The 22,050-nt window shown below is 27.3% G+C and overlaps 1 protein-coding gene across 1 annotated transcript in view; it reads left to right on the forward strand.

The window, feature by feature from the left end:
* Positions 1–6: 6 nt before the first annotated feature.
* LOC107437215 (CAP-Gly domain-containing linker protein 1) overlaps positions 7–22,050 on the forward strand; it is a 51,771-nt gene continuing 29,727 nt past the window's right edge. Inside the window, exons 1-14 of the mRNA XM_043043136.2 lie at positions 7–180; positions 596–777; positions 2,943–3,534; positions 5,321–5,528; positions 6,760–6,810; positions 7,611–7,709; positions 8,453–8,544; positions 9,489–9,549; positions 10,251–10,313; positions 11,153–11,305; positions 16,087–16,344; positions 17,997–18,281; positions 18,411–18,686; positions 21,562–21,792. Coding sequence (XP_042899070.1) covers positions 621–777; positions 2,943–3,534; positions 5,321–5,528; positions 6,760–6,810; positions 7,611–7,709; positions 8,453–8,544; positions 9,489–9,549; positions 10,251–10,313; positions 11,153–11,305; positions 16,087–16,344; positions 17,997–18,281; positions 18,411–18,686; positions 21,562–21,792 — 2,526 coding nt within the window. The 5' untranslated portion in view covers positions 7–180; positions 596–620. The remainder of the gene's footprint in view (positions 181–595; positions 778–2,942; positions 3,535–5,320; positions 5,529–6,759; positions 6,811–7,610; positions 7,710–8,452; positions 8,545–9,488; positions 9,550–10,250; positions 10,314–11,152; positions 11,306–16,086; positions 16,345–17,996; positions 18,282–18,410; positions 18,687–21,561; positions 21,793–22,050) is intronic.

Here is a 22,050-nt window from a genome sequence, read left to right on the forward strand (position 1 = left end):
ACTTGCGGATCTGGCAATATTCTTTTTGTGAACGAGTGGAAAAAAAAGAAAATAAATAAATAAATTGAATGACACGAAAATACGAATTAAAGGGACACCGTCCCCTTCTATGACGAATTAGGCAAAAACCGTTGCTTTTTATTTAAAAAATTGATCTTCCAAAATTTTTTAAAGTTAGTGGTAAGTTAAATGCAAAATATGCATTAAGTGTTGAAAGTATAAAAAAATTGAAATTTTCTGTAGCATTAGAACTAATAGCAAACGAATTAATTTTAGTTTGCTTAACTTTTGAAATTTTAACTGCTTAAATAATTACTCAAACAATATAAAAAATGAATAGTTCTTGCTTAATGATATAATTTTCTTAACTTTAATTACATTGTTTACGCTCACAGAGCTCGTGAGGTTTATGGAGAATTGTGATGTATAGAATTGCATTATATAGCTCTTCTACTGTAATAATATATTAATAATGCTGTTTAATTTAAATCAATAATGAGTTGACTGTAAATAGAAAAAATTCCTTTAATTTCTTATATAAGATTGGTTTTACTAATATATTTCTTTATTAGTCATATTTTATTTATATTTTTAGAGTTTTCAACTGTTTATCAGTAAGAATGAGTGAAAAGAAAACTGCAGCAAAGGCTGCTACAAGTAAAATATCAAAAGGCATACCTGTTTCTACTAAAATTCCTACTTCTGGTCGTGATAGTGGTACTCATTCAAGATCTTCATCAGTATCAAACTTAACTTCAGCTTCAGATCTTGTTTCTGGTAAGGCTTTAAAAATCTACTATTTTCTAAGACTTGATAAATTTAAATATTTTTTTTTCAATTGACAGCAAATTAATTTATTAAATAAAAAGAAATTTGGTTATTTTATTAAAAATATATTTATTTGCTCGCATTTTCTGTTTATAGAGTAGAAATTTATTTGTCAATAATATTATTAATTAAATTACTTAGCTTAAAATTTTTACTGTTAATTAATTATCAATTTAAAAATTCAACATAGGATTTTTTACAGAAGATGGCATAACTATTGTTTGTTTTGTCTATGGGGTAATTACAAAATTCTTTTATAGTTGCTTAATTGCAGGATTAATTTTAGATAAATTTGTTGAATTGTTACTGTTATTTAAATTTTCTTTTTTATTAAAAATAAAGTTTTTAATGTAATAATAAACAGCCCATTTCCTTTTTGTTTACGTACCTAAAGGTAAAGAGAATCTATTAAAGATGTCTTCAAACAAAAATTTAGTTCATTAAGAAAGTATTTTGGAATTTTATTAATTGGTATATGATAAATTAGTCTAAATTTTTTGTTTTGAACATTAAATTTCTTATTTTTAAGTTTTCTATAATCTTTAAATTACCATGTTTATGATGTTTATTAACGAATTCAAAATATTTCTCTTCTTCACAGTGACATTCATAATGTGGGATATATTAATTTTCATTAAATTTTTGCTAATGTCATTATAATTAAAATAGTTCTGCCAAGAGTTTTATTATATTTATAACTTTTAATCATGTTGAAATCTTTTAATGGAAACAAATTTTTTAACTGTGGAATGTATTATGAACATTAAACATATTAAAAATAGTTTTGAAAGCTAATAACAAAATATAAGTTATCTAAATTTTTTATTTTAATTGGTGAAATTTTATTCATTTTCGTTTACACAAGATGGAAGCATAGAATTTTAAAGTGTAAATTAGTAAAAGAAACTTGTTAATAAGATCTTGCAGCTTATGGATATCATTATCTTTATGGGAGAAAACAAAATATTTCATTTGTTTAGTATTGTAATGTTTATTAAAATCTTTTTCCTTACTATAAATAAAAGTTATCTTTAATTTGTCACTATAAGGAGAATTTTTGTTGCATCCTGATCCCCATTTACCTGGATTTGTACGCTTATCATTAATGTGAAAAAATGAGTAAGTAGAGGAGTTATTAAAATTAATTTGACAAAGTAATCATCATTTAATCGTTTTTTTCCCCTTGTTTTCTTCATATTTCTAGCTTATATATATATTTGGTATAACTGAAAAATTGATAATAAAATTTATGTTCTCAATTAGTAAAATCAGGGAAAAATTGATAAAAGTCAAGGTATTTTTACTGGCTACCTTCCTGCAAGTTTTGAATTCAATATATATTTTAATTTACACTTTATTTAATACCGTAAGCTTCTGAGTATAATCCATGACCATATGTAATTTGCAGGTGCTACTTGCAGTCCGGCAAAAAATTTCAGTGGATAATCGACACTATCGTATAGTTCATGGATTATACAGCAATCTGCTTTTATTTGTGTTGGAAGTAACATAAATACACAATTTAACTTTAATATATAAAAAATTATGAAAATATGGCATGTATTAACTTTTGTAATAGTAATTTTAAAAATTATTTAAAAGGCACGATTAATAAACGTCATTATGAATACCGGATATTATTCATTTTTACCATCTATAAAAAATCTTGTAGAAATCTATCATAATGATATTTCTCAATTTCTTTTTTTTTAAAAATTAGTGACATGCAAGAAATAAAATTTTAAACTTACCTCATAGGTAGGAAATATTCAAATATAACATAACTTAATAATGTAATCAATTCTATATGAACGAATCTGTCATATGAAATAATGGGAAGTGTCAGTGGAACTGATGAGATGAGATGAGATCATGTTTAAAGGCCATTGATAGTGGATTCGGGTTATGTCACACTATAATTCCAATTCCTTTTCTAATGTTCATTATACATATTATTTTTCTGAATGAATTGTAAATTTGACAAATGCTACTTCATAAACTAAACTTTTCCTTATAGCTGAATTTCACATTATATTTCCAATACATTTTCTGGTACATAATATATATCTTTTATTTGACTTTTTAAATATTTATGAATATTTTCTGCTTTTCAGAAATAGGAGATGCTTCTTCTGCAAGTATGCATGGTTTTAAATTGGAAGATCGGATTTGGGTCAATGGCACAAAACCTGGTTTAATAAAGTTCCTTGGTAAAACTGACTTTGCTCCCGGTATCTGGGCTGGTGTGCTTCTTGATGAAGCTGTTGGAAAGAATGATGGTTCAGTGGCAGGAGTTAAATACTTCAAGTGTGAGCCCAATTATGGTGTTTTTGCTCGCCCACAAAAACTGACAAGAACCATGGGAGCCCTTCCTAGTGACACTATGGGCAGCACAACTAATCTTAGGAATGCTGGTGCCACCATGGGTAGCACCACAAGTATAGCTAGCCTGAGGAGTGGTGTGGGTTTGGCAACTCCTGTTAATAGCAGAACTCCTGGTACTTCTGTTACATCTCCTACCAGTGCCACCAGAGAAGTGTGCTCCAAACTTAGATTGGGTAAAAGAGTTGTTGCAAGTTCTACAACTGGTGTTAAAACAGGTGTGTTGAGATTTATTGGAGAGACTGATTTCGCAAAGGGTGAATGGGCTGGAATAGAACTTGACGAACCAGTTGGAAAAAATGATGGATCAGTTGCTGGAAAAAGGTAAAAAATTTCACTTTTTGTGATAAATTATTGCCAGTTTACCTTAATCCTCCATCTGACCTAACTTATATTTTTCTGTTTCATGCAATAAACTTCTTGCAATTGACAGAGTTAAAGGAATTATCTTTTTTTCCCTAGTAAGGAAGTAACTGTCTGCCTAGTAATTAAATCACGCATCATGACTCATATTTGTGGGATTTGAAAGTTAAAAAATGTGATCAATTTGAAAATTAAGCATTTTGATCAATATTCACACAATTTAAAAATCTTACACTGTGGTTTGTGTTCGCATGATTAAAACCAAACATCACAATTCATAATCCCACAACTTTGAAATTGCATGTCATGATTTGTATTCACGATATTTAAACATCATCATGATTCATATTTACACAATTAAAAAATGCCCACATTGGTTTCTATTCGCTTTATTTTAAATAGAACACCAAGATTTGTATTCATGCAACTTGAAAGTCACATATTGAGATTCATATTCACATGATTTTGAAATCACACATCATGATTCATATTCACAAAATTCTAGAATCAAATATTGTATTTCATATTCACTGGATTTATGAATCAAACTTTCTAATTTATTTTTAAGAATTGACAATAGGTAGTAATTCTTGGATTAAAAAACATAAAAATGTGAATTTTGTATCTAGCTTTATTATAATCCGAAACATTCCTTGTTTCGTTGTTCTCACACCTACAAAAATAAAATTTTTATACCATATTTCTGAAATAGAACTTATTATTAAAATAATAAGTTCTATTCTAATAATATAAGTTAAATATAAGTTCTATTTTAATAATCTTTTTATTATTAAAATAACTATTTATTTCTCGAAAATTTTTGAAATCTGTGTTAAGAATTGAAATGTCTATTAATATTGTTGCGAATTATAAGTATTTTAATTTCTTAAAATAATATGGCAAGTAATTTTGATATTTGCACATAATTTAATAATATAATTTTGATAAATTTTATCCATTTCTACGAGAGATGTAAAGAGGAGTGATTTTGCCAAATACTGAATATTAGACAAAAAAAAAAGTCACTAATAAATATTATTTATATATAAATACATTTAGTCATCATTGAAAAATAATAAAAACTTAGCTATATTATTGGTATGAGGTAAAGTTGAAAAAAAACTATAATAATTATCCATAAAAATTACTTAATAAAAATAAATTAACTAACAGCTATTAAAAAAAAAATAATTGGTAAGGTGAGAAAAAAAGAGAAAGTAGTCTTTAAGAACTTCTTAATTTTTAATTTGTAAGATTTGTATGAATCTTGTACACTACTAAAAATCCTATATTAAATTCACAATTAAAAAAGCTTACTAATTTTTATAATAAAATATTGTTATGTATGAATACTTAAACTGACACTTATACCTATCAGTTTTAAAATTCTTAATTAAACTGAAGTAAATAGTTTGAAAATAGTTATTTCTTTTAAAACATTTCAAACGTTCTGGTGCTATATTTCATTTGTTTATATTGGAAAGACTTTTATAATACATTTAAATTATTGTATGGGTTGTTTCTTCCTGTGTTCTAGAAGAATTTGGTTTCTTTTAGATTTCTAGCCTTGCAAAATATCTTCCTTACTTTTAAATAATTAGCTTGCATTTAATATTCAAAATATTCAACAAATTTTATTTCACTTGTTGCTTTTATACTAGAATATTATTCAACTAATTACTTAAGCTGATTTCGTTAGTATTAAAATTTCTGTGTGTGTTTCTAATTTAAATGTTTTTGTTTAAAGGTATTTTACATGCCCCATGAAGTATGGTTTGTTTTCTCCAATTCATAAGATTTCACTTGTGGGTGGTACTTCTAGCTCTCGCACGCCTTCTGTGCGGGGTGCACCCATTCGGAGGTCTACGAGCAGAGAATCTATAAGCAGTTCTGTGAGTAACTGCTCCAAATCTAGTCGTGTCAAATTGGGGGTGACATCCCTCACAAATACTCAGGTAATTCAAGTTTATCTAAGCATAATTTAAATTACTTATTCTTCATAATTTTAAACAATTTAATGTCAGTACTAGCCCCAAAACAGCTGGTGCTCCTAGATGAATAAATAAATGAAATAAAAATTCTGCCCTATGGAGGATATCAATAATTTTTTAAGTGGTTTTAAAATTCAAAATTATTTTTTTTAATAAAATTTTTTTTTTAAAATGCATCTTTAAATGTTAATTTTCTCATAATTTTAAGGCTAAATTATAAAAATAAGCTTTTAAGTTATTTATCATTTAATTTTTTTTATTTACTTTTTCTGAGAAGTATATATGTCTGTTAGTATGCCTTTAATTATTTTTATAAACTACAAACCTTTCTCTTATTTTGATAATGAGAGAGAATTACTTTTAAATCTACGCATAAAATAGTATTAGAAGGCAATTTAATAATTGTTGAGGGTAAAATTCAGTTATTATGTAATATTATGCATTTTGATACATTTTTATGGTGTTGAGTGAGTGTCCTTTCAAAATTCAAAGTGCCCTTTTATAAGAGGAAGTGCCCTGCCCTTTTTTATTCTCATTGAAAACTCAGCAATTGTAAAGTTTATCCGTACAAGTCTTGCAAGTGTTGCCTCCCCTCTGCAAAGTTATTTATATTCTTTCATGATGTTTAGTTTAATTAGAACTGAATAGTTAAGTGAATGAACAGAAAATTTATTCATAAAACGGAGACTAATTATTGTTTTTAAAATAGATATGTCTTTGCTTTTTTTTTTATAATGCCAATGTTATGTTAGCAACAATGAAGTACTTTAAGGTCAATAGCCTCAAAGTTTATTTTTGTTGTTCACCAAACTTTAATGACATAATAAAGTTAAATAAAGAACTAATACTTAATTTTGCTAATAAACTAGTTTTGTATAATCTTAATACTTATGTTTATGGAATAAGATTATTACAATGATAAAAGAGTCCAAGATTTTTCTTCAGTTTGTGAAGATAGTCATAGAGAATTTTAGTTCCTGAAATTGTGCAAATTAGTGTTTTACTGAGATTTTTAGTGAAACTGCAATATTTTATACTGTAATTTTCGTAAAATTATTTTAAAAATTTTGCTTATTCCTTTTTTTGTTGTTCTCAAAATTAATATTACTGACTTTTCATTCTTATAATTTTAATGAAATACATGCATTCTATATTGTCTTTTCCCCCTTTATCATTTTTTTCTTTTCTATTTCAGAAGTCTAGAACAACCGGAGTAGGAATAATGACTACAAGTCGTGCTTTGGAGGTAAGCATTCAATAGGATTATTTTTTCAATTCATCAATTTGATTAGTGATAACAGGCCCAAATTTTGATGACATTTGTATTTTTTTGACATTTTTTCCCTTTCGTGGCATTTTTTTAAAAAAGATTTTTAGGATATTTTTTTAAAAATTTCGGTGCATTTTTGACAGATTCTTTGAAATTTTTTGGGATAATATTTTTTTTTGTTTCTCTTATTTCTTTTAGTCACTTTAATTACTTTAAATGCAAGATTTTTATTTACATTTTGCATTTATTATGTAATTTACAATACCACCTTCAACCAATTTTTCTTTTTATATTGTCTTATGTTCATAAGATCTTTAAAAGTAATTTTTGTTACAACTTTCAAATCTTCTCGGGTATAAAAATTTACTTTTAGACAAGGGAAGCTCATTTCTTTTAAAAATATCAAAAGACATTTAAATATTTAATATAATTCTAATATCTACTAATATAGGAAGTTTTTATGTTCATTAAAATTTATATACAGAAGGAAAATGTAAAGGAGTCAATATATTTTCCTTTTTTTTGTTTGTTATTTTAGCATTTGACATTTATTTTCAACTGTAATGAATGTGTATTGCATCACTTTATATATTGTCTTAAAAGAAAGTTATTTTAAAGAGAAAAGCATTGATCTAGATTAATATTTTCATTTAATTATTAGGGTATTTTAAGAAAATTTTTTAAGAGCATTTGTAGGAGTTTTTTTTTTAGATCATGAAAAAACCATAGTCTAAATGTGTTTTTGAATTTATTGCTTATTGACACTTCTGTTATAGGAAGCCCTTAAAGAAAAAGAGCAGCACATTGAGCAACTTCTAAAGGAGCATGATCTTGGAAGAGGTGAAGTTGCTAGGTTAACAAGTCGCTGCGAAGAGGTATTTTTTAAAAATTTATTTTATGATTTTGTGCCATTTTTTTTCCATCACAGAATTCATTTTATTTAAGTTTAACTTATGTTTAAAGAAATACTGTGCGAATTTTATTTTAGTATTAAAAAATATTATTTACAAGTTGGTTCTAATTATTATTTTTTTAAATAGTTATTGGACATAGATTTCCTTTTAAAGTAGCTTGTCTTTAGCCCTTTAGTGCAATTTTTTTAGGCATCAAATTCCATTGAGTTTCTGAGTAGTATTGCACAGACTGATTTTAAAAGAAATCAGTAAAATTAAAATTATCTATTTTAGTTGAGGCCAGACCCAAACCTGATAATCAATTAATCAGGTAATTTGTCAAAAAATGATTATATCACAAAGGAAAAAAGTTTTGTTTATAACATATTTTTAACGACTCCAAGAATTGTGTATGGATTACTCTGTTTTGTACTTGTTTTCAGTTAAAGAATTCAGTCAATCAGTTAAAACGAATTCGTGAAGGCCATACATTACCTATTTACTCTTTTCTTCCTTAAAATGATACTGATCTTGGGCTATCAGGATAATTAGAATTTACATAATTGAAATTCACAGCATTACAATCATTCTGTTAAATAACTCATTTTAAAACATTATATATATGTTTTTGTAATAATACATTTTTTCTCAGGAAAAAAAACTTTTTTTTCTCTTACTGAATGATTTGTATTTGTACACCATTAATTGATTTTGGTTTTGAACAGATTGAAAGGAAAAACACAGAGCTTTCGGGTCAGCAACAGCAGTTTGATGAGCTCAAAAGAGGACTGGAGCAACAACTGTCTACTGAAAAACGGTTATTGTTTAATTTTTTTTTATCATGAATTTATTTGAAATCCCTGTAAAAGTACATAAAAAAAATTTGTTAAAATCATGATATTTTTTTTTTTGTTAAATAAATTATAAACCAATCTGCTTGAAATTAAATATATTTGGATTTAAAATTAAATTGTAGCCAGTTTGGCTTATTTTTAAACTATTGAAGCGGTTTTGTAAAAAAACAAATAAGTAAACGAATGGAGATAATTATAAAATAAACAAATGATAGCTCATTGTAGTTGAAAAAGCAACCATATATACCTAATTTTGTAGCCTATTTATGTATCTTTTTAAATAAATTAAAAAAATACCTTTTGTTTCCAATATTTTGTTTATTCTTCTAAATTTTTGTATATATATATATACAGTACAGAACCCGTTATCCGGAAACCGGAAAACCAAAAAACCGGAACNCGGGTCAGCAACAGCAGTTTGATGAGCTCAAAAGAGGACTGGAGCAACAACTGTCAACTGAAAAACGGTAAACATTGCTTAATTTTTTTTTTATAATGAGTTTATTTGGAATCCCTGTAAAAGTACATAAGAAAATTAGTTAAAATAATGATAATTTTTTTCGTTTAAGCAGCAAATGTTTAAATAAATTATAAACCAATCTTGTTGAAAATAAATATATTTGGATTTTAATTGAAAAAAATATTTTAGAAGGAAATTTTTGTTATTGTCATCTTCTTAAATACACTATATATTTATTGTGATAGCTATTATTTTATTTAAATATAAGTATTTATGTTTAATGTTAAATATTTGTAGAGTGCATAAAATAAAGAACAGAACCAATTTTTGATCTAAGGATCCTCTTTCATTATGTATTGATTAGAATGTTCTGTTGTTTATTTTACGGACTATGATTCAGTTCTTGTAACCAAAAAACTTGAAAGGAAAAAAATTCTTTTATTTTAGGAAATTGGAAGATTTGCAATTTCAAGTAGAGGAAGGTGCGATTTTAAAAAGTGATTTGGAGGTAACATGTTTTTATTTATACATCTTAATTTTTTTTAATATGTTTTATATACACATGGGATTTAATATTATTTCATAAATTTTGAATTATAAATATGTTTTGCATTCTAGCATTCAATTTTGAACAATTGTGCTAATTCTAATAGGATTTCCTCTCAGTTACAAATTTTAGATAATCAATATTCAGTATACAAATAAATAGTGAGGAATACAGAATAATGATTGAGGATACAAAAGATAAGATAGTTGGGGCTGAAGGAAAAAATTTGTATAATTCTGAATATCTCATTACATAGTTATTTTTCCTCGATGCAGGTGTTTGATCTGTCCTAATTAAAAGCCTTGATTGTTCAAATATACCTAACTCTTTTCTTGTTTTGAAATTCTCTGTTTTATCTATCAATTAATAAAATTATTATGAATGATTATTACACGAAACAACCACTCACATCAAAATTTATTATTAATTTTTTTCATTAAATTTTCATTCTTCAAATTTTGAAAGTATATTTATTAAAATTTCTTTAATATTTGGTTATTATAAACATATTAGCTTTTCAATAAAGTTGAAGAAAAAAATTTAAATCTAGTTTTTTTGGGAATTCTTCCTCAAAAGTTGTTTGTTTTACATATTTCAATTAATATATTACTTTCATTATTAATTTATTTGATTATAATTTATTATTTTGTCTAATTTTACAGATGCAGTTGCAACAGAAAGGCACTATTTTTAAGCGCTTAGAAGATTTTCTTACTAAATCACACGTAAGTCGTATTTCCTAAAATATTGTTTTTAAATTTAAAAAACTTATAGCTGGTCAAACATATCCTAGCTAACTCATATTCTTTTAGTTATGTATAACATGAACACATCTCCTAAAGAAGGTATACAATGGAATTTCCATAGTTCCAAAAATATTTTTTTATAGTTGTTACACTGCAAGAATTTCTCCTTCCTGACTATCGAACCATTAAGTTGATGGTTCCCTCGAGGATAATAGTCTCGTTGATTGATGACTATTTCTTACACAGAAACTGAATCTATTAAAAAATCACACACACTCATTTGTATCTATCTATCTATGTATAATATATATATTATACATAATATTATATATGTATTATATTATGTGTATTACATATATTACATACATAGACACATATACATACTGCTGCACATGTAGGGGGCCAGAACAATATGCCTCCAAAATTTAGCCTCAGTCTTGGTAATCTGGTTGATCGGGGCATTTCAGGAAAATGGATAAAAAGAGTTAACATATTGTACTATAATATAATATATTTCTTATTCAAAGTAACAAGCTTATAGCTGTTAACATATACAGCAGTTTATTATTGTATCTCTTGGTGGAATGTAGAAGTTTGGGGAAAGTGGTTCCATGTTCACATTTGATCAGGCTCAAAATTATGTGATATTCCAACCATGGCTATTGAGATAGTTCTGAAAAACAGGGCTACGTATTCACCCAGGGTCCGGGATGTTATTGCTTGTGCTGCATAAACATCTTACATTAATGTGTGTTTGATATAAATCTTTTTTTTTTATCAGTATTTAAACTTAAAATCTTATCTTAAATTTGTTTTAGGATAATAAATTCAACAACATAAAAGAAATATTGGATGGAAAAGAAGCATTGACTGATTCAGTGGAGACTCAAGAAAGTGACGAAACCTCTGGTCTAAGACAAAAAATACAAGAGCTTGAAGAAAACTTGTCTAAATTAAGAGAAGAAAAAGATGTGAGTATTCTTTCCTTCCCTATATATTCTAAACACACTCATTAATAATACTATTTAATTTTTGGCCATAAAATAATGAGTTGCTTTTCAAAACTGCTTTCTGTCTAAAGGAAGATTCAGCAAAATACAGATTTACTACTGAAAAGATTATATATTTTTGTTTATCATATGCTTAAAAGTGGCATTGAAGTAAGGTATTTATCTGAAGAGATCTTTAATATTGTATATTTAGTTTTCTGAAATATAATTTAGTTTGAATTCCTTAATATTTCTTAACAAAATGCAGTTAAACTTCGTAATAATATAAATTCATGGGTGCCACTCTAAAAAAAATTCAAGACTGAACTTATTTTTTAACTAATTAACATGGTCTAACATTATATAGCAAAATTTTTCCAAAATTTATTACTCACTTTTCATAAATATGGTCCACATATTAAATCAATGATAATTATTTTTCCTTAAAAAAAATTATTTTTCTTTATTTGGTTGGTTTATTTTTTACAGGAAACAAAAAATAAGTAAATAATAAAATAACACCTAACCTATATCTTTTTACACCAATTGCTGAAATGCACCACAATTTTTTTTCTTAGAGCCATTCATAGCTCTATTTTTTATATATTTCATCCATAATATTTTATCCTAGATCTATAAATTTCAATCTTTAAAAGGATTATCTTAATTTAACTCTGCCTAACACTTCAAAATGTGGGAGGGGAAATACAAACTAAAGAACATTCAGATTTAATAATCCAAATTTTGTTTACACAATTAGATTTTGAAGTTCAGTCAGTCAAATACTTTCATTGTGTGCAATAATTATGAAAAATAACTTNTATTTCCAATTTTTTTTTTTTTTTTAGTTGGGTTTAACTATAAAAAAACGGGTTTTTGTAGCGATTCAGAAAACCGGAAAAATCAGTTATCCGGAATATCGATGGTCCCGATCGTTCCGGATAATCGGTTCCCTACTGTATATATAGCATTGTTTGAAATTTTGTAATGTAAGATGATGAAATAGATCATTTTTTGTTTATTTTATTTTTTACTATCTTTTCACTTTTATAGAATTAAAAATAATTTTGAAAAATATTTTAAAGGGAAATTGTTGTTATTACTTGTCATCTTCTTAAATACACTATATATTTATTGCGATAGCTGTTATTTTATTTAAATAAAATTATTTATGTTTCATTTTAATTATTTGTACAATGCATAAAATAAGGAACAGAACCAATTTTTGATCTAAGGATCCTCTTTCATTATGTATTGATTAGAATGTTCTGTTGTTTATTTTATGGATTATGATTCAGTTCTTCTAACCTAAAAACTTGAAAGGAAGAAAAAATCTTTTATTTCAGGAAATTGGAAGATTTGCAATTTCAAGTAGAGGAAGGTGCGATTTTAAAAAGTGATTTGGAGGTAACATGTTCTTATTTATATATCTTAATTTTTATTTATATATCTTAATTTAATATGTTTTATGTATACATGGGATTTAATATTATTTCATAAATTTTGAATTATAAATATATTTTGTAAACTAGCAATCAATTTTGGACAATTGTGCTAATTCTAATAGGATTTCCTCTCAGTTACAAATTTTCGATAATCAATATTCAAAACGCAAATAAATAGTGAGGAGTAAAGAATAATAATAGAGGATACAAAAAGTGAGATAGTTCGCGCTTAAGGAAAAAATAAGAATAATTCTGAACATCATATTATGTTGTTATTTTTCCTTTATGCAGGTGATCCTAATTAAATGCCTTGATTGTTCAAATATAACTCTTTTCTCGTTTTGGAATTCGCTATTTTATCTATCAATAGATAAAATTATTATGAATGATTATTACACAAAATAACCTCTCTCATCAAAGTGTTTTATAAATTTTTTTCATTACATTATTTTTAAATGTTTAATTTTGTACAACAAATAAATTATTTAATTTATTTGTTCATTCTTCAAATTTTGAAAGTGTATTTATAAAAATTTCTTTAATATTTGATTATTATAAACGTATTAACTTTTCAATCCAGTTGAAAAAAATTTTAAATCTGTAGTTTTTTTAGAAATTCTACCTCAAAAGTTTTTTGTTTTACATCTTTTGATTGAGATATTACTTTCATTATTAACTTATTTGATTATAATTTATTGTTTTGTCTAATTTTATAGATGCAGTTGCAACAGAAAGGCTCTATTTTTAAGCGCTTAGAAGATTTTCTTACTAAATCGCACGTAAGTCGCATTTCCTAAAATATTGTTTTTAAATTGAAAAGACGTATAGCTGGTCAAACATGTCCTAGTTAACTCATATTCTTTTAGTTATTTATAACATGAACACATTCCCTATGGAAGGTATACTATGGAATTTCCATAGTTCCAGAAAATATTTTTTATAGTTTTTGCACTGCTAGAATTTCTCCTCGAGGATAATAGTCTCGTTGATTGATGACTATTTCTTACACAGATATTGAATCTATTTAAAAAAAACACACACACTCATTTGTGTGTGTGTATATATATATATATATATATATATATTTCTGCTTTGCTTATAGTGGGCTAAAAAAATATACCTCCAAAATTTAGCCGCTGCCTTGGTAATCTGGTTGATCAGGCGTTTCAGGAAAATGGATGAAGAGAGTTAACATATTGTACTATAGTATAATATGTTTTTTTTTTCAAAGTAACAAGTTTATAGCTGTTAGCTTATACAGTGGTTCATTATTGTTTCTCTTGGTCGAATGTAGAAGTTTGGAGAAAGTGGTTCCGATTTCAGCGCTATTGACATCTGATCGGGCTCAAAATTATGTGGTATTCCAACCATGGCTATTGAGATACTTGATATTCAACCATGGTCGGGGATGTTATTATTTGTGCCGCATAAACATCTTACATTAATGTGTGTTTGATATAAATTTTTTTTATCTTGTATTTAAACTTAAAATCTCATCTTAAATTTGTTTTAGGATAATAAATTTAACAACATAAAAGAAATATTGGACGGAAAAGAAGCATTGACTGATTCAGTGGAGACTCAAGAAAGTGACGGAACCTCCAGTCTAAGACAAAAAATACAAGAGCTTGAAGAAAACTTGTCTAAATTAAGAGAGGAAAAAGATGTGAGCATTCTTTCCTTCCCTATATATTCTAAACACACTTATTAATAATACTATATAATTTTTGACCATAAACTGTGTCCTGCCTAAAGGGAGATTCAGCAAAATACAGATTTACTACTGAAAAGATTATATATTTTTGTTAATCATATGTTTAAAATCGGAATTAAAGTATTGTATTTATCTGAAGAGATCTTAAATATTGTATATTTAGTTTTCTGAATTCTAATTTAGTTTCCTTAATATTTTCTAACAAAATACAGTTAAACTTCGTAATAATATAAATTCATGGGTGCCACTCTAAAAAAATTTCAAGACTCAACTTATTTTTAGACTAATAAACATGGTCTAGCATTATATAGCAAAATTTTTCCAAAATTTATTACTCAGTTTTCATAAATATGGCCCACATATTGTATCAATGATGATTATTTTCTTAAAAAAACATTTATTTTTTTTTCATTTGGTTAGTTTACTTTTTACAGGAAACAAAAAATAAATAATTAACACTTAACCTATTTTTTTTTTTAACAAATGGTGAAATGCACCACTAATTTTTTCTTATAGGCATTCATAGCTCTATTTTTTTATTAATTTCATCAATAATATTTTATCCTTGATCTATAAATTTCAATTTTTAAAATAATTATCTTAATTTAACTGTGCCTAACATCTCGAAATGTGGGAGAGGAAAATACAAACTAAAGAATATTCAGATACAATAATGCAAATTTTGTTTACACAAGCAGATTTTGAAGTTCAGTCAGTCAAATTCTCTCATTGTGGTGGTACATCATCATTCGATGATTTTGCTATAATGATGTAAAATAACTGTTTTTATTAAAAAATATTCTTTTACTTCTACAGAAGATATTTGTCACGTTCTTCTTTAAAGAATTAGGAAATTTTTTTTTTTTCTTCTTGAGAACCTAATTTAAAAATCAGGTAGGTACTTCATTTACGTCGCCTTAGAACTGCACAATGGGCTATTGTTGACTGTTTGGGAAACATCCCTGAGGATGATGCAAAGACATGCCATTGCAATTTTGATCCTCTGTAGAGGGGATGGCTTCCCTACTTCAGTAGCCTGAGGATTGTGAGAGAAGTCGAGCACTTTACGGTAGAGCAGCTTAACGAGGACAGATATGGTACACCCTCGATCCCTATGCAGGTTGATCAATGTGGTCACCCACCCGCTTACTGGCCGCAACCAGTAATGCTTAACTTTGGTGTTCTACTGGGATTGTCCTTAAGATCAGTCCACTACAGGACTAATTTAAAACAAAAATTACGAAACAAACTGGAAATAAATATTAATTAGAGGATGAAATTCAGTTCACTAATATTTTCTTAAGACTGATTTCAGTCCATAGGACTGAAGAGGGGCACCTATGATAAATTATACCAGAAGAGGGTTGAAAAAAATCAGTTTATAAAATTAAATTCTACCTAATAGCATGTTATTTTATTGAATTGTATCTTTTTTCCCCGCTGCTCTAGCAACAGTTTAAAACATTTTAGGAAATAATTTAATAGTATAAAAATTTTATTGATTGGTTTATAAGATTGAGTTTGCTTATAAGATAAATAAGAGAATTATAATTTATATTCATTTTGTTTTGTATAAAAGGTTTGACAAAATTTTGTTTTCTTAGAAATCTATGAATGATTTAGAAACCATGAATTTGAAGTTCAAGGAAGTAGAAAAGAAAACAGAAGAACAACTGTATGCTCTTAACAACAGTGTTCAAGAAAAAGATGATGTCATAACTAACCTGAGAAGTGAATTGAATCTTCAGTTGGAAAAGCTCACCAATTTAGTGGCCGATAATCAAGCTTTAGCTGAACAAATGGCTTCACAAGCAAATACTGAAAAAGGACATACAGAAGAAGTGATTAAAGAATTTGGGGAGGTAAGGCTTATTTAAACAATATTTTTTGTTGGTTTTTATAAATGTATTTTACTTTCATGTATTTGTATTTGGAAGTGTTTAGGTTGCACACCTCGAATCTTATGATCTAATTAATATTTTTTGTGTTAAATTTTTATTACAAGTACACCAGATAAATGTTTGTTAATTTAATTATTAAATATATTTTACTTTTATATATTTTTAAATCTATAGCACTGTTCATACGTATCTAGAATTAATTTAACTGGTGCACTTTCATGAAAATGATGGAAGCTTTCTAGCCAGAATTTGCATTGCCTTTTTAGGAAATCTACAAGCACGTCCCCTCTTAAGCTTTTCTCTGTTTATATGCTTTGCATTTTTTTAGAACTTTTATTTATTCAACTAACACTTCAGTAATGTTTTTTTTTTTTAGCTTTGCTTGAATCAACAAAATGTCTAATTATCAGTTGAAGCTTGTTACAAAAAACTTTTGTTGCTCAAACAAAAATAAACATCATAATATAGTATAGCTAAAACATAAGTGCAAAAGGAACATAAATGAAAATGAATAAAAAGAAATGCAAATAATAAGTTAGAACTCAAAATGCTTGATTTATTTGTTAAAGTGATGTAAAGAGAATTTTGTAGTTGAAATGTTCCTATGCAGCTCCATACTTTTCTTAAAGCTTGATTCTTCCTCTAACCTTCAGATGTGATAATTTAAATTTATGATTAGCTATGATTTAAGGAATTATTATAATTTTCATTAGATAATATTTTGGTTCTCATACTTATAATTATTCATCTAAATAATTACCATACAATCAAAATCCTAATTTTTTCTTTTAATCTAACAACCTAATGACTTTTAGCTAGACAGAGTCTGAGTCTAAGAAATTTTTTACGAATCCTACAAAATTTTCTTTGATCCAGACTCCACAGCCCTGGTAAGTTTTCAGTAAAGTGGACACCACTTGGACCGAGAAAATTTAATGTTTAGGACAAAGACGTACATTTAGAAATCTAATTTTGTAAAAGTATTTTAAACAAATTAACACGATAACTTAATAAAAACATTAATAGAAAAAAGAATTATGTTAATATATATTTATACCTACATTAATATTGAAAATTTTTAGAACTTACATAGCTTAAATGAAAATTTTCTCAAAATGAAATCAATAAAATTATGCATATTGTAATTTCCGATATGTAATTTGTAACTGTTAACCCCTGCCCATATATAATACTAAGTTCTATTGTTTATAATATAAATATAAAGGAAATAATATAATTATAAATATAAAGGAAACACTACCATATAATATTTTCAGTGTATATTATTGAAATTTTGAGTTTTGGCAGTCAATTGTAATTTTTTATTTTACACAACAATTATACAATGCAAATTTGGTTCGCCGTGCAAACTATCAGCATTAACTGGCTAATGCATCCCCTGTAAACACATTTTTTTTTCTACCATTAATTATTGTTTAAAATTCAAGCCAGATTTTGTTTGTGTTAGTTTTGTTTTGCTGTTGATTTGCTTTTTCTTTTATTTGTTCCAACATAGCAATATTTTATTTTGTTCATTGTTTTCCCTTTTTTTTAGTTTGATTTATTTTAGCATTTTTCATATGTATTTTGTTTTGATTGCATGACACCCATAGAAAGTTTCAAACCTCTCCGAAGAACTAAAATTGAAGTCTGCCAAACTTCAAGAGCTTGAGCTGTCAGTACAAGAAAGAGATAACAAAATAGGAGTTCTTGAAAATGAAATCAAATCACAAACTCAAAAGATAGCAGAGTCTGAGGGTCTTAATCAGAGTTTGAATGAATCATTTGAGCTGAAATCTTCTGAACTTACAGAGAAAATTACTCTCCAACAATCACTCGAAAGTGAAGTGGCTGCTTTTAAACTCAAAGTTGAAACTGAAATTCCAGAAAAGGAAAAGGTATAGTCTGAATTAAAGCTTGGTATTTTTTTTAGAGTTACTATGTATATTTAATTTTATTTCTGAGAAACCTCTTTTTTATATATTTCTATTGAATAATTTTCACTTATTTCAAATTAAATCTTTTAGAAAATTCTGGATTTGGTAAAACAAATTGAAGGCCTTACCTGTTCACTTCAAGAAAAAGAAGACACAATTGCCCAAAAGCTGTCAGAAATCACTTCACTTCAGGGGAAAGTTAAAGAGTTGTCAGACAGTCTGTCAGAAGCGAGAACTGAGCACAATGTTGCTCTTGAAAATGCAACAATTTCAGACAAAAAGTCATCAGAAAATCTGGCTGCCCTACAAAAAGAGCTAGAAATATTAAAAGAAGAAAAGTCTGAAATAAAAAGCAAATTTGACCTGGTAACTAGAAGTTATTATGTAAATAAGTACTGAGTCCCATGTTTGTTTATGGTTAGGTAGAAAGTTGGGGGGAAAAAAAAAGACAAAATCTGACCAGACCCAAGACCAGATATAAAAATTATACAATTTATGCAATAAGAGACAAGGACATGGTACAAACAATAAAATAAAATATATAACAAAACTGAAAAAGAGTTTATTTTAACTTTGTATACAATGTTATTTTTTTTCAAAACTTAGTACAGTGTTAAATTATTCTCATTAATGTTTTGTCATGGTTAGCATGCCTGATTGCGGAGCCGATGGTTGCGGGTTCGAATCCCGCCCAGGGCATGAATGTTTCTTTCTCTCTCTGTGTTCTATGTTTTTTCTTCTGTGTAAATGTGACCCGCTCTATAAACGGGTTTGTGGTTGTGTGACGTGGCCGATGCTGCTCCACCGCCGTGGCTTGGCCATAGGTGCTCACTGGGCAACGAGAAGAGAGTTGCAGATCTGTAGACACTTTTTTCCCTTTTATATTCTTATTGAACTTTTGGGAAGCATGTTATTGTTTTCAAATTATAATCCAGAAAGATCTTGCTTGACATAGTCTCGACTATCTTTGAACTATTTTCATATCATCTTCCTATTCATCTATTCTTTTATATATTTTATTAGTTCTATATTATAAATTTTAAAGCTTCAGCAAAATATTAACTGTTTGCTAACAGTAAGTTTGAAAATTTAAGAAAGTTAATCTCATTTTTAAACAGTTTTTGTGAGAATTATAGCTTTTTAAAAAATGAGCAAATGTGATATAAACCCAACCTGCTTTTTTTTTTCTTTTTTTTTGTTGCTATTTTAAATTTTATTCATAAAATAATAGTTAAGTACTCAGCCAGTTGTTGGCCAAAAAGATAATGAAGGTTTATGCTACATAATTTTGAGACCAACGGTTTGATGCAATAGGTCAGAAGTGCAACTTTCCAGACAAACCTGTAGACATTTTATACTTTATTTAAAAAGTGGCATTGAACATTGGACCCAATTCTAAGTTTGTTATCCTAATTGAAAAGGGTTTCAAATCCATGATCCTGTTACCACTGAGTATATTTTCTGTCAGTACTGTGATCAGTGCCAACTAGGAGCAGATTTTGTATCCACCAGCTATCATTAGATTTGAACCTAAGTCACCTTCTTGGGAGCAAACACTTTATTTCCTGATCCATCACAGCTTAAGTTAGTAAACATTGACCATAAGTTGGGTAGATTTCAAGCCGTAACTGGTTATAAAACCTGGTCCTTTACAATGATAGCTTAGTCCTTTTAACCACCTGTACCTCTACCACCCACCCTCATAGATAGTTACAAATCAAAATAGTTGTGATTTAATTTTTTATAAATATTTTAACATAGATTGAAAACTATTAAATTTGTTGGAAAGAATATATTGTATATAATTTTGGCTATGCTTTGTATTATATAAAAATCTTAAATATATATGTACTTGCATATAAAATACTTTATACTTATGTATGTAATGCCGTCATTCTGAGTTTATCTTTAATTTATCAAAATTTACATAATTAGTTGATATTCAATTTTTATCTATCAAAGTCAATTTTAATATAGTTTCTGTAGAATGATGATTCCACTATGATTTTTATTGAACATTTATTAGGAAAAAGAGAATGAAAGTATGTACAAAATATTTTTACAAGTAGCTGTAACTCTTCAAATACTTTTAAGGTCTGGTTTCTTAAGCCAAGCGCCTTATCTGGGCGTTATCCGGACGTTGACGTACCGCTGACGCCAACAAAATACTGGTTTGTTAGCTCAAGGCATGGTTTCTTAGGACTAGCGCCTTATCTGGGCATCAGTGGAAAGTTGACATAGAGCTGACGCCAAAAAAAAACTTTTTTGTTAGCTCAGCGTGAGCAGTCGGTCCAACGCAGACATTATCTCTCATTGCGCATTGTATTGATTTTGTTATTGTCGACCAGTTTTTTAGAGAACAAATAATGACTTTGTCCAAGAAAAAACACATTATAGCTGAGCTAAATGAAGAGTGCTACGTTTAATGAAGAAGCTATGCTTAATGTCAAAATTAAAATCTTGGCTGATTTCAATGTGCTGTTGGATGCTGTCCGCCGTTGCTTCTGTGGTTAACGTCATGTTTTAATCCAACTGCAGTTGAGTTGGACGGCAATTGTAATTCAAGATGAGTGTTCGATGACGTATACTATCAAACTCACAAATGGACCAATCAGAGGTTAGCGCTGATTTCCAACTGAAGGCGTCCTGTCCAAAGTAACCAGGCCTTTACATGTTCATTTCCAAAATACGAGTACGCACTTTTTCACTTTTTTTTTGCTATTATTTTCTCTTGCTATTATGCTCTCTTATTTTCTCTTTTTCAAGTCATGCGATCCATAAAAGGCAGCTTTCTTTGTTGGGTTTGATACTGTAAGATTTAATCATGAAACTTGAAGATATTATTAAAATCAGAAAATATTTATTTAATCGAATGGGATTTCGGCTTCTGAAAGACATTTTATTGGACAGTATAAATTAATTTTATTAATGGTTATTATATTTCTGACAAATTAACAATGATTTATGCAGGAAATGGCACATTAATTGTGAGAAAGAAATTATTAATATATTCTAATATGTTAGGAAGGGCTAATCTACAATTTAAATATAATTCTTTTTAGGTTTCATTTTAGATCACTTAATTCTATTTAGTTATTATTTTAGGTGCTACAATATATATATATGTATATATATATATGTTTCCTTCCACATGCTAAATTTTTTCATTACTGTAATTTTATTTGAGAATGAGTTTTTCAGTTAATTTATAATCAAAACTAATTGGTTAAATTGCATTCAGGAGCTTCAAAAACAAAAATTGGAAACTGAAACTGCATGTCGAGAACTGGAAATGAAGACAAACCTTTTATCTGAGAAAGAGACTGAAATGATGACAATGAGAGATACTATAAAGACAAAAGAAATAGAATGTTCTGATTTGCAGAAAAAGCTATCTTCCCTTGAAGAGTCTTTCGAATCGCTCAAAGCTGAAAAAGGAGAAGTAGTTGAGAAAATCAACATAAAATCTATGGTAATATTTTTTCTATTTTTTTAGAATGTAGATATTATTAATTTACCATTAATAAGTTTAAATTTAAGAACTTTAAACTTTTAACTTAATAATGGAGCACATGTTGGAAGAGATGTCAGATAACTGAAATATGACTCAAATGAACTGTCTCCTTAATTCAATAAAATCAATCAATATTCAATGATTCAATAAAATCAAATAAGTAGATTATTTTTTAGCTATTTCATTATTAAATATAGGGCATTAGATACTTATGAA

This window comes from Parasteatoda tepidariorum, chromosome 2, assembly GCF_043381705.1.
Source record: "Parasteatoda tepidariorum isolate YZ-2023 chromosome 2, CAS_Ptep_4.0, whole genome shotgun sequence".
In the NCBI taxonomy this organism is placed as follows: Eukaryota; Metazoa; Arthropoda; class Arachnida; order Araneae; family Theridiidae; genus Parasteatoda; species Parasteatoda tepidariorum.